Here is a 13,789-nt window from a genome sequence, read left to right on the forward strand (position 1 = left end):
TTCTGTGCTGGTGGGTGTGCTCGCCGTGGCTGGGCGGTGAGGGTGGCAGGTGGAAGGAGACCAGGACTGGAGACAGAGAGGGATGGCGAGGGAGGGGGAAGGGATGCTGTGTGCACACCTGCCTCCGCAGTGGTCCACCCCTGAATTAGACCATGATAGGATTTTCTTGTTTATTTACTTGGTTTGAGGGGAATTCAGGTTTTGCTGCTGATTTGGGTTCACATCATGGCCCTGCTCTGTGCTGGTGTATGGGCTCTTGGACAGGTTTTCATACTGTCAGAGATTGTCTTTATTAGTGGTAAAATAAAGACAATACACCCTTCTTACAGGTTAGTGAAGGTCCAACAAAACGTACATCAACTTTCTAATGCTTATCTTGAGCCAAACACTGGCAACATGGACACCACCGAGACTGTTCCTGCTATTGCAGCAGAACAAATGACAAACTTTGTGTGAAAATCAGAAGATTTGACAATCTAGAGGTTTGTTCAGTAACCTAGTAAAGTATCCAAAAGTTGCATAATAGCACATTATATATTTGAGGAAAGGAAAAAGAAGTTATGAGGAAAATAGCATGAATTTGGATTTTTGAAACTGAAGGAATCAGGGATGTCATTGGGGCCAGCTGCCTCGTTTCATAGATGGTCCAACTGAGTCCCAGAGAGAGTAAGTGGCTTACCCGAGAGTAAACATCTAATTATTGACAAAGCCTGTAACCCTGATCTCAGAGTTTTTAGTATTATTTCACAAATAGGGATTAGATAAAAGTTCAAGGACTCTTGATAGATGAGCAGATAGCCAAGAGAGTAGCCTTACTAAAGACTCTCTTAGCATGTCACTCCCCTACTCAGAAACCTTCAGTGACTCTTCATTATCCCTTGGGACCTGGTCCAACCTTGCCCTCCAGCCTGATCTATCACTTTTCCCGCATATTGTATCCTTCAGACTGTTCCCTGCTTCCTAGTTCTCCATGTGTAGACAGTCTTTGGAAATCCTGCTTATGCAGGGCACAGCTCAGATGCCACCACTTCTATGAAACCACCAGTTGCCCCACCAGGGGCTTTGGTTGCTGCCGTCACAATTTGTGTTTGTTACAGCACTTGTCAGGTCCAGTCTTAACTTTATAGTGTGTTGCTCTTGTACCTTAAGAGGCAGGGACTAATGTCGTCTTCTTCTCTTCCACAGTGCTTCACATAAAATAGATATCTATCTAATGTTTGATGAATTCAAAATGATATTTTTATACCCACATTTTTTATTTCTAACCTCATTCTCCAGTTCCTAAATACGCTGAATGAATTAGATGGAAAAGAAACTTAGGAGAGGAATGGTTTTGATGCTTCTCTGGCATAACAAGTGTCAAGAAAAATGGGACAGCATACATAACTGTATTCCTCTGGGGAAGAGTTTTTACGCTATAAAATTACCCATACATCAGATCAGAATAAAAGACGTACTTTTTCTTCCTTGAGGGGGACAGCCAACGTGTCTGCGACAGGAAGTTAAACAGCTTGTGATTTGAGTACACACTAACTGGTAACCTGAACCCTGTAAAAGCAAAGCTCTCAGAGGCGGAAGAGTCCTGTCTCTAACTTAAAGGGAAGGGAGTCCCGGAGAGTTTCAGGTGTCTAAGGAGTAGAAAGTTGGAGGACAGGCACGGGGGCAGTGGAGGTCTAGTTTGAGCTGCATGTGAAAGCATTTATTCATACCTCTGATTGATTATTGAAGGATTAAAGAAGCCCGTGAGACTGATATATGATCTTGCCTTGGGCTTTTAAAGGGGGCTGTTTCTCTTTCACTCCGCTTTTTCTGCAAAACCTTTAGAGCAGCAGAATGCTTCTACCTTTAGCACATAAAGCAGTGAAACCAGTTTGACCAGCTTGAGGGAAACACCAAACAAAGCTGCCAACTCCAATCACATGAACGCTAGTTACTAATTATCTTCTGGGCTCTGTGGCGAAAGACAGAGCAGCTCACTGATTGGATCCTGAGGTCGAAATAACTCCACATCTCTCTCTGCTCCAACCGGAGTAGCAAGAAGAACGTTTAAAGTGCTTTGGGAGACATTTTAGGAGGGACAGGTACAGCCTCAGGCTACACTGCACCTGTTCACATTTCAGCCCAGCCCAGGCCCATGGAAGGGAGCAGTGAAACGTGTGTCTTTAAGCACAGTGAATATGTGTGAAAGCCACAAGTTTAAAAAAGAAAGAGAATCGGAGAAGAAAGGGCACTGGAGCTCCATCTGGGAGTATGAAGATTGCAGGAGTCTACAGAAAAGGGACCTTACAGCGCTTGATAGACTTTACAGAGATGATGACTTGGATTCCAGATACCAGACTACAGGGCAGAATTGGCCCTACAGAAAAAGGCATTGTGGATACTGGGATTTTGAGCAGAGTGAACCGAGCTATATGGACAATGAGGAAACAGAGGAAAGTAGAAAGGACTGTGTGTCGCATGGAAGTGTGACTCCAAGCTGTGATGGTCCTAAGAATTCAGAAAATAGAGATTATGGGAATCTGAGCCCTGTGACTGAGGATGATTGGTTTACAGGAAGCCCAGATGAAACCTGGAAAGCTGGAGGATATGGGGAGAAGAATGGCTGCGTAAATCATAGGAATCTGAATCATAATCCTGAGGACTGTAAAGAAACTGGACAGTGGACTGGCTACAGGGGTTTGGATGAATCTGTGGGGAATTTTGGTCAACCTCAAAACCGGCATATAAATCGCAGGAATTTTGATTATAATCTTGAGGCTTGTAAAGAAGTTAATTTTCATTATAGAGACTTCAACAAATTATATAATGTTCCTGAGCATTGTACTAATGGTCAGTCTGTGGACTTCCCAGATTTAAATGGTGTCAGTGAAGGTAAGGAATGTGTCAAATACAATGATGGGGACAAGAATGTTTATCAAAATGATAAACTTGATCTCAAAGCAAAGACTCATGCCGTGGATCAGAGTAATTTTGATACAGAAAATAGAAGCTGTGATACTCTGTTTGCAACCTGTGAGTATAAATTTCAGAATTACAGAGGAACAGATCCTCTGCACCCAATGAAGACTTCAGAGTGTAATGGAATTAGTACACCAGAAACGACGGCACATGGGAGCAGAGGGGTCCTCCCAGTTGGTCTGCGGAATCAGTGGACTACAGGGGACCAAGGAGAACATCACTGTGGCATTCCTTGGGGCACTTCATTACAGAAGGATAGCTGGGATTTAGAGGAAGAGAGAAAGTTAAATGACCCAGAGATTTGGAAAAGGAATAACTTCCTCCGCCGCACAGCACCCAGCACCCTGAGACGCTCAGAGTTCATGCAAAACAGGACAAGAGCCCAAGGTACGGACTCAGCCAGCCTTAGAAGGATATGGCCTGGAATAGATAAAAAGGGTGGTTCTACCAGGTACTAGGAACCTTTGCGTGATTAAGGAACCTGGCCCCCAAAGTTCTTATTCATAGTATCTTGAGTTAGAACAGCCTTAGAGATTTAATTCCCCTCGGTAGCACTTTACAGAACAGTGCATGCATAAGGCTGTAAATTTGTGAGATGGCTTTCAAAATCAGACTGTTCTCGTGGGACCTTTCCTTGACCTTTCTTGGTCTGTCATATGTCTCTAATCCCAAGTATCTTTCCATTTTTACTTTAATAACTTTTGTTTGTCTTATAGGGATGGCAAGTTCATTAGCAGGGCTCCAAGTGAAAATTTATTTTCCTGGCGTGTTTTTTCTTTCGGTCCCTATCCTTTAGACATCAGGGGAAAAGAAGACTTATTTTGTTTTATAGATTATCCATTACTTGACATTCAGGAATCTTAAGTGAATGGTGAGCACTAAAACTCCTGTGGAAATGAGATTTTTTATATTCTTCATTGTACTTTGTACATGTTAGGTATTCAAATGACTTCATCTCACTGAGTTTTAACTAAGATACCTGTAAAATGGGGATATTAAGAGTCCTTTATCCTGTAGAGTTTCTTTCTTGCCACTTTGTCATCTCTTCTCCAGGTCCGGGGAGCAAACTGTTTATTTTATTTTGTTGTTTTTGTAATTACTGGACTTCCTGCCAAAACCTTTTTTTTTAATATATGTTATCCTCATGTCAAGCAGACTTTCTGGCTCTGCCAATTTGGGGGAGTCCAGGTTATGGCGAGAGGATAAGGGTTAGAGTCAGAAAATGTGAACGATCTGGAAAATCCATCTCGCAGCTTTCTCCCAAGTAGAAGCTTTCTAGCTTTCTTGTCCAGATCTCCTTCAGAATAGACCCACTGGTTAAATTTGTGGTGGGAGCCACTGAAAAGACAAGCCCTGGTGTGATCCTGGAACTGCCAGTGGTTTGTCTAGTGGTCTTCCAACACAGGCTTGACTTAACCTGAATTTTCAGGGCACTGTTTTGGACAAAGCAGGCTCTCTTCCTGCATTCATAAAGGTAAAAATGAAACCAAGCCCAGCTTTAGTTGAGAGGTTGAAAGGTTGAGGTCTTTAGCAGCTAGCTATTTTTCCCTAGGTGCATTTTTGCTCTGAAATGATGGAGATTGGATGACTTCTTAATTCTTTCCAGCTCAGAAAAGTCTGATCCTGTGATTCCTTAAGTTAGTTTTTATATAATCCCTTTTCCCTTCCCCCACAGCTGTTCCTTAGATGAACTTTGTTTCCTATCTTTAGTTCCTTATTGTATTAAGCCTCCTAACTCTGTTTATTATGTTTGACTTAATAGGAGTCAAACCCTTTTCTCTGGAGTGTTGTAATATGCCCTATGAGCTCTCTGAAACCTGCTCAGTTCCACCTTATACCAGTTCCATTTTTGCAATTCTCTTTATATTTAAGGACTTAACTTTTTTAAAATTGAAGTATATTTGGTATACAATATTGTGTCAGTTTCAGGTGTACAGCAAAGTGATTCAGTTATATATATGTTTTTTTTCCCTCATAGGTTTTACAAGATGTTGACTATATTTCCCCATGCTATACAGTAAATCCTTGTTGCCTGTCTAATTTATGTATAGTAGTTTGTATCTGTTAATCCCATATGCCTAATTTCTCCCTCCCCCCACCCCTTTGGTAATCTTAAATTTATTTTCTATGTCTGAGTCTGTTTCTGTTTTGTATATAGATTAATTTATATTATTTTTTAGATCCACATAGGTGATATAATATTTGTTATTTTCTGTCTGACTTCTCTTTGTATGATATTCATTAGGTTCATCCTTATTGCTGCAAATGGCATTATTTCATTCTTTTTAATGGCTGAGTAATATTCAATTGTATGTATATACCACATCTTTATCCAGTCATCTGTTGATGGACACTGTTTGGTTGTTTCTATGCCTTGGCTATTGTAAATAGTGCTGCTGTGAACACTGGGGTGCATGTATCTTTTCAAATCAGAGTTTTCATCTTTTCTGGATATATGCCCAGGAGTGGGATTGCTGGATCATATGTAGCTCTATTTTTAGTTTTTTAAGAAACTGCCGTACTGTTTTCCATAGTGGCTGCACCAATTTACATTCCCACCAACAGTATAGAAGGGTTCTCTTTTCTCCACACCCTCTCCAACATTTATTATTTGTAGACTTTTTTTGTATATATATATTTTTATTGAAGTATAATCAGTTTACAGTGTGTCAATTTCTGGTGTACAGCATAATGCTTCAGTCATACATGAATGTATATATATTCATTTTCATATTCTTTTTCACCATAAGTTACTACAAGGTATTGAATATAGTTCCCTGCGCTATACAGTATAAACTTGTTGTTTATCTATTTTATATATATATATTAGTTAGTATCTGAAAATCTTAAACTCCCAATTTACCCCTTCCCACCCCTTCCCCTACCCGGTAACCGTAAGTTTGTTTTCTATGTCTATGAGTCTGTTTCTGTTTTGTAAATAAATTCTTTTGCCTTTTTTTTTTTTAGATTCCACATATAAGTGATATCATATGGTATTTTTCTTTCTCTTTCTGACTTAACTTCACTTAGAATGACAGTCTCCAGGTCCATCCATGTTGCTGCAAATGGCTTTATTTTATTCTTTTTTATGGCTGAGTAGTATTCTTGTATAAATATACCACATCTTTATCCAGTCATCTGTCAGTGGACATTTAGGTTGTTTCCATGTCTTGGCTATTGTGAATAGTGCTGCTATGAACATTGGGGTGCATGTATCTTTTTGAATTAGAATTACCTCTGAATATATGCCCAGGAGTGGAATTGCTGGATCATATGGTAGCTCTATTTTTAGTTTTTTGAGGAATCTCCATACTGTTTTCCATAACGGCTGCACCAAACTACATTCCGACCAACAGTGTAGGAGGGTTCCCTTTTCTCCACAGCCTCTCCAGCATTTATTGTTTGTGGACTTTTGAATGATGGCCATTCTGACTGGTGTGAGATGATACCTCATTGTAGTTTTGATTTGCATTTCTCTGATAATTAGCGATACTGAGCATTTTTTCATGTGCCTATTGGCCATTTGTATATTTGTAGACTTTTTGATGATAACCATCTCGATCTGGTGTGAGGTGATACTATATGAGGACTTAACTTTTGATAGTGTATTCATATTGACACCTTTTTTTATACCTCTAAATCCTCCTTGACCTATAACAAAGTCTAGTCTGTCCCAGAGGTCTTTTTGCTTTCTAACATTCTTTGCTAGCTGTTTTGTAGCACATGTGCCACTGCCCTTCTTGAAAGCTACTCAGTCACAGCATGTAATTATAGAAAAGCAACAAGCTTCAGAGTTGGTCTTCTGCCTTGAGTTCACATCTCAGCTCCACCATTTACTAATAGTGTAACTTCACATGAATTACTTTTCTGAGCTTTGGATTCCTTATTGGTAAAATGACGATAATAATACCTGAATCACAGTGAGATAATATAAACCAAACACTTAATCACATGTCTGGAACATAGGTGCTCATAAGTTATGATTTCTTTATCTTTTATCTATCCATCTCCCTTCACCCTTGCAAGTACCCTCAACCCCCACCCCACCACTGTCACTGCATGGTCCCCTCCTTCCTGAGATCCAGATTGACCCCCCCCCCCCCATTGGACATCTGCCCTCGGACCCTGTGTTTGCAGGTGTAATTATCCAAGTGTAATGCCCCATCCCTTCCTCTCTCCCATTCTTCCCCACCTTCCACCTACTCCATCTGAGAAACAAAGCACTGTTCAGGGCTTGCTCCTAGCCCATCTCCCAGGCTATAAACAAAGTTGTTCTGTCAGGAATTTTCCTTCCTCTCTTCTGCCTTATCAGTTCATTCCCCTATGAAGGCCTCAAGCTTAGGGCAGGTCTGTTATGGTTTTGCCCTTAGACCTAGGGTGTGGCTTCTCTTCCTGGGAGGAGGGCCTTACTCCTAAGGTAAGGCTCTTCCAAGTGGTTTCCAAACAGGACCTGTTTATTGAACCTTCTAACTTGGGGGGACTCAAATTTCTAACTCTGTCTTCCCAGCCCTATACAGTTGGAATATCTGCCCAGCTCTCTAGCCTCCAACTGTTGTTGCTTCCTGCTAGGTTCCTTGGAATCTCATCACCTGTGTGCACAGTTCAAGGATTTGAAGGGAATTTCTACACAGCTTTTGGGGCTGCCTTCTCTGTGGCCTCCTCTTTTTCAGGATTTCTCCCTTCATGTCTAGCCACTTCAGAGCCAGAGTCCTGAACGTTTGATTCTGTAGCCCCAAAATATTGCCACTTGTTGGCTTTCAGTTTCTGCTTTATTCCCCTACATGCTGAAAGACTAGGGATTGCCTTGGGGTGGGGGTGGGGGGGCAGGGATCAGATAGGGATCTTAACCTTGTTTTCTTCCCATGTTTCCAGTCACATCCCCTCCAGTTTCTGGCTGCTTTTGGTTGCTTTCCAATGCCTTCACATAGTTATTTTTTAAAAGTACTGTGTCCAGAGTTGCTAATAGTTATCAGTAGGGAAGTTAGTCCAATGTAAGCTACACTACCATTACTAGGCCAAAAGTCAGCACTAGGGTTTTACACTTACTAATAACATAAATAGTTATGATCCAAGGGGACCTGGTGCTTCAAATTCCACATTAACTAGGTTAATTTACGTGGTATGAAAATATCTAAATGAAGAACTCTTACAGAGAGAAATAGGAAACTTGAATTCAGGCGAGAGTTAAGACTAATGGTTCAAGGTTGGAAGGCTACAACACAGAATCCTCTTATACTATTACTAGAAGGAACTTGACACTTCAACAAGTCTAGTATTTAATATATAGTGAGTAGCCACTCATGATTGGGTTTTAAAGTCTATTTAGTGGGTTGTAACTAGCATGTTTTGAAAAATAAAATAGAAGTGATTAGAAAATTTCAAGTATATCTCATGGAGTAAAAATAAGCATATAATACTTGTCTGTGAGTGTGTGTACCTACAAATATATACATGACACAATGTACTGTGTAAATATGTGTATGTATATACTGAGCCACAGTGTAAAATGTGTGTCACGGTATGAAAAATACCTAAATCCACTCACTTTATAAACAAAGAGACAGAGTTCACAGAAATTAAACCGTGTGTCCAAGGTAATTGGTCAATCCTTAGATCAGGAATAGAAGCTGGGTCTCTTGATACCCAGATCTGTGCTTTTGCTGCAGCACCATAGTTGAAGCCAGAAGTGCAGTTATAAGTTCATTTCAAATAAATGAACTTAGAAGAGCAGAAAAGTGTTGTGTTTGGGGAGCCAGAGAAGGGGTTTCCAGTGAATGAGTGCAGCTGAGTTACATGCAGCAGAGATATAAGAGAGGAGGATGTGTTCTAAGGAAAGACCTTTGCATTTGGTCCATGAGCTGAGGAATAGGAGCACCAGAGGCACAAAACATTACAGGACGTTTAGCAGGGAAGTGGTAGTGAGGGGTATACAGTCGTCTCTTGGTATTTGTGGTCATGGGGGGGGTTGGTTCCAAGACCAGCACCCCCCCCACACCCTCACAGATGCCCAAATTTGCGGGTGCTGAACCCCCTTATATAAAACAGCATGGTATTTGCATGTAGCCTACACACATCCTCCCATATACTTTGAATCATCTTGAGTACTTATAATACCTAATACAGTATAAATAGTTGTAAATACAATGTAAATGCTGTATAAATAGTTGCCAGTGCAGCAAATTCAAGTTTTGCTTTTTGAGACTTGCTGGAATTTTTAGAAAATATTTTTGATCCTCAGTTGAATCTGCAGATGCAGAATCCATAGATATGAAGGGCCAACTGTGAAAGCAGTTCCTTAAAAGTTTGGACAGTAACCTCAGTGGAGCAGCAGAATCCAAGAAAATCTTTTGTTTTTCTCCCAAGATAAAAACCTGCACAGATTTGAAACTTGTACCAGTGATACCCAGATAGTTCAAAGTGTTAGGACTTTGACAGTGAAGGTTCCTTTTCATTGCAAATAAATGAATATGATATCTCTGTAGCAATAGTCTGTATTCAAACTCCTGGAATAAAATATCTGCCAGTCAGTGAAAGGCACTGAGCTTTTTGTCCTGAATAATTTCATGAGCTGATTGCAAGCCATGAGTATAGCAGACACTTAGAGACCAGGGGCCTGCTCCTAGGAATTAACTGGACAGTAGCAAATGGCCAGCAGAACAAATGTAGCCTTTCAGTATCAGCAGAAGTAGTAGCGGTACCCTTTAATTTATATGCTTTACTGGTTTCAAAGCCCTTTGTGCAGCTTTTATTCTAATTTCATTGTTATGAGAAACGTGAGCCATTCGTGTATTTTTATCTAACAGATTTACTGAGTAACAAACCTTGTGCTGTGTTCTGGTTGGACAGAGATGACCTTGAGACCCTGAGGAGGGATGGGGCTGTTGTTCTAGGACAAGTGAACTGATGTCAGGTACCCTGTGGACCAGCTATTATGTTTCTCTGTATCCTTCTCTCACAGGCCATCTTCCTCATGATGTTTTTCCTTTCCTCTGGGCTTCTGCTTTGGTCTCCTCTGACTGACACCTTCCACTTACTCATAGTTTCTACTCCTTCTTCACTAGATTACTCAAAATCATAGCTGTCCCAGCACTCTCTGGGGCATTCCTGCTGCTTCTGCCTCTGTCCTGTCTGATCTGCCTTAGAGTTCTTAATTCAGATCCCAGGAGAGTGAGTATAATTGACTCAGCCTGAATTTTTTAGTTAGGCCTCATCATAGGAATTAACCACTCATTGATTAGGTGCCCATCCGTGGTCCAGATGGCAGAGGCTGGGCTGGGGAGTCACCTGGTTTGAATCATGGCCGCAGGGACTGGCGATGTGCTGGTTTGGTAGGTAGTGGGCTCTGGAGGCGCAGGCTTTCTGAGGCCTGGTGAGCGCGGCCCCAGCACTTGGAGATGGGGGATGGTATCTTTTGGTGGTCACAATGACGGTGCAGGGGACTACTTGCTTTTAGGAGGCAGGCACCAGGGACCCTAAATGTCTTGAGTATGTAGGACCATCCTACACACAATGAAGAACTGTTCTGCCCTAAGTGCAGACTATGTCCCTGGTGAGACACTGGACAAGGTGAGTAAGACTTGTGCCTGCCTTCAGGAACTCAGTTTCAGAAAACATCATATAAGCAAGTGATTCAAACACAATTTTGTAGGTGCTGTAAGGAGAATTATTAGATACCTTCCCTTACGTGGCTCTACTACCTGTGTAACCTTGTATAAATTACTTATTCTCTCTAGGCTGCAGTTTCCTCATCAGTAAAACCAGATAATGTACTTACATGGTACATTATGAGGATTAGGTGAGTTTATCGATGTGCAAGTACTTAGAATAGTGCATCAGAGCTTGACACACAGTAAATGCTAAATAAACAGAAGCTGCTGTCCTTATCATCATAAATCATAATTATACCAGGACATAGATCCCATATCCCCTTTGAATGCAGTTCAATAAGTGTTTATTAACTAGTGTTTGTACTTAGCACTGTACCAGTTATTGGAGGTACCCAGGGAAGGATACCTCCTCCTCTAACCCTCACCCCCACAGGAGTTTACAGATCAGTTGAAGAGACTAAGTGTAAAAATATGAATAATTAAATAAAGTACAGAAGCATATAGCATAGACAGTAAATGTTGTGGACAGTCAGAAGAGGAAAAGCTCAGTTTTTCTCTGAGTTAATGGAAGAGACTTAGGAAGATGTTTGAATTTGAACTAAACTTAAAGGAGTAGAGGGGTTGAGGTTGGCAAAGAGAAGCAGGAAGAACATTCCTGGCTGGGGAGACTCCATGAGCAAAGATGCAGAGTTGTGGTGACAAAGAGGAACACAGCGTGGGGAAGAACTGGGGTATTGAAATCTTAGAAACCAGATCAGAGTTTGGACCAGAGCCTGAGGAAGAAGTCAGAGCTGGACGTTGCACGTGGTGATTCACCCTCTGTGATGTAATCACTGAAACCGTGGGTAGATGACTTCTCTGAGGACGGGAATGGCTGGGGAAATCACAGGTGTCTGAGAACCAGGCCTTGGGGATGCCCACAGCGTAGGGGCAGGGGCACTGGAAGGGGGCAGAAGAAGACCTGAGAGCTTAGTGTAAGAGGGAATGGCCAGCAGTTTCACACGCCACAGGACAGTCAAGTATGATGCCATGGATTTGCTGAGGAGGTTATTGGTTGACTGAAAAGACAGTATTACTGGAAAAGTGATGACACAAAACTAATTATGGGGTGGAGGTGGTAAAGGGAGGGCATGAAGACTACTCTTTCAAGACCTTGCACAAAAAGAATCAAAGAGAGGTGACTGTGGCTGAGGGGGGCGCAGAGTTGAACAAAGTTGTCTGTGTTTACTTTTTAAAATCAGGGTGTCAGTGCTTGTTTGAAAATAGATGGGTAGGTAGGAGGCAAAGAAATAGGAAAAAGTAAACATATGGAGGCAAAAGGAAATAAATGTAGGGCCCTATTTCATCAAGAGTTGGGAGATAATCTAGGCTCTAGAGAAAATAAGGCAGTCCTGCCTACTGGGATCATGCGTTACATTCTTAAGAAGCTGGTGGGGAGGGTATAGCTCAAGCATGCATGAGGTCCTGGGTTCAATCCCTGGTACCTCCTCTAAAAAGACCTAATTACCTCCCCCTACAAAAAAATAAATCAAAAAAAAAAAAAAAAAAAAAAGAAGAAGAAGAAGCTGGGCTCTCTACTTTCTCCACAAGTTGTTGCTTAAATTATTTTTTTGTAATATTTCATCAACAATAAAGGGATATTGGTCTGGGGAGATCCCAGGTCTCTGTAAAAGCAAAAGATCTCCAGGGAAGGTAAGCAATCTAGGTGGGACAGGAGGAGGCAGTCTTCTAGGGCATCCTCTTTCTTGTGGACCTGAGGAGGTTGAAGGGAGCAGTGGGAGGGGGTTAATCCAAGCTGCTATCTTGCAGTGTCAAGGCAGGCCCAGCCTTCATGGAATGTCGGGCTGGGAGCTGAGAAACTTGACACTCCCACCCTGACACCACAGAGTTTTCCAATTTCATGTTTCCTGAGAAACCAGAAAGTACCCTCACTGCATGAACATTGGGCTGTGAAGTCACAGGGCTGTGACAGTGCAATACACAATCATTTCTGGTGGGAAGATGCACATTTATGTGCACTGCCCCACAGCAGTGGGCAGGGCTAGGTTCTAAATCTCTGACCTTGTTCCATGCTGTCTAGAAACCCCTTTCTTTGAATCATAAGCCGAGAGGAGGCAAAGAGAAGAAATATATTGCATTTCGTTAAATCTAAAATACCATCTATTATAAGACATCGAATAATTTTATGTAGCATTAGAAAGGAAAGACTTCTAATTAGAAGACAAATTAACATGCTGCTAATTGGAAAACACACCTTGATTTCCAAGATGTTAAAATATGAAAAAATGTGCATCTTAACATCTACTGAAATGTAGAGGTGCTTTCACTGATCGCTGACTTACAGCAATACTTAGATGAAAATTATTGTAGAATTCCTCTAGTTCTTTCCTCAGTCATTTGGAGATATGAAATTTAGTTTCTTCTGCTCTCTGGCCCCCGCCCGTCTTAGGAGAAGATTGAAACCTAGTTAACCCCAGTGTCGTAGGTGTGGCAGCAAGTAGTTAAGGCAAACAAAAGTTAGGATATTTAATGATTTTTAAAAATCTTTGCATAGTGTTTCTCCATCACAACCAAAGCAGAGCAATGCTTAGGGCCCTCTAAACAGTAATAATTGATGGTGTTTATTAAGTGCTGGTTGCTGTGCTAATTACTGTCGATTAGGTGCATGTTAGGTATGCAGAAACGTCCAGAAGAGTCTAATTTCTATGCTGGCAGTAAGAATGGTGTTTCCAGGCCCTTTCATAGTATAATAGGTGTATAATAGATGCTCAATGAATATTTGTTATCAAATTAAATAACTCTGAGGGCACAGAACATGCACATCAAAAGATAAGCAGTAAATCTTTCTTTGTACTGTTACTCAAGAAGTGAAGTTTAGAGGAAAGAGTAATCCAGGGACTAGAGAAGCCTTCACCTGGCTGGGCTTACAGGACAGTAGTGAGCAGAAGGGCACGGAGACAAGCTGGGCTTGTTATGTTCAAGGAATAATAAGGAAACAAATACTTAAAGTATGCTGCGCTCAGTTTCGTAATAGCAGCAAGTGCCCAGGCCTCGAGGCTCACAGAGAGGAAGTGACTAACTGCCCAGGTTAGTCACTGATCGACACTGAGTGACACGCTAAGTGACACTCCTTGTGGAACTAGTGAGAGACTAGTGTAGTTACACCAAATTGAGAGGAGTAAGTGAAGTAACAGTAGGAAAGTACATAAGATTTTAGACCCTGG

At 41.4% G+C, this 13,789-nt stretch overlaps 1 protein-coding gene across 3 annotated transcripts in view; it reads left to right on the plus strand.

The window, feature by feature from the left end:
- Window positions 1-13,789, plus strand: part of DNMBP (dynamin binding protein) — a 92,681-nt gene that overhangs the window by 50,121 nt on the left and 28,771 nt on the right. The window contains exon 1 of one of the 3 annotated variants that reach the window (XM_045507554.2): window positions 2,012-3,345. The exons of the other annotated variants lie outside the window; for them this stretch is intronic. Within the exon in view, the coding sequence (XP_045363510.1) occupies window positions 2,178-3,345 (1,168 nt within the window). The 5' untranslated portion in view covers window positions 2,012-2,177. Of the gene's footprint in view, window positions 1-2,011; window positions 3,346-13,789 lie in introns of those variants that run through there. 3 annotated transcript variants of the gene reach the window in all.

This window comes from Camelus bactrianus, chromosome 11 (assembly GCF_048773025.1).
Source record: "Camelus bactrianus isolate YW-2024 breed Bactrian camel chromosome 11, ASM4877302v1, whole genome shotgun sequence".
Taxonomy (NCBI): Eukaryota; Metazoa; Chordata; class Mammalia; order Artiodactyla; family Camelidae; genus Camelus; species Camelus bactrianus.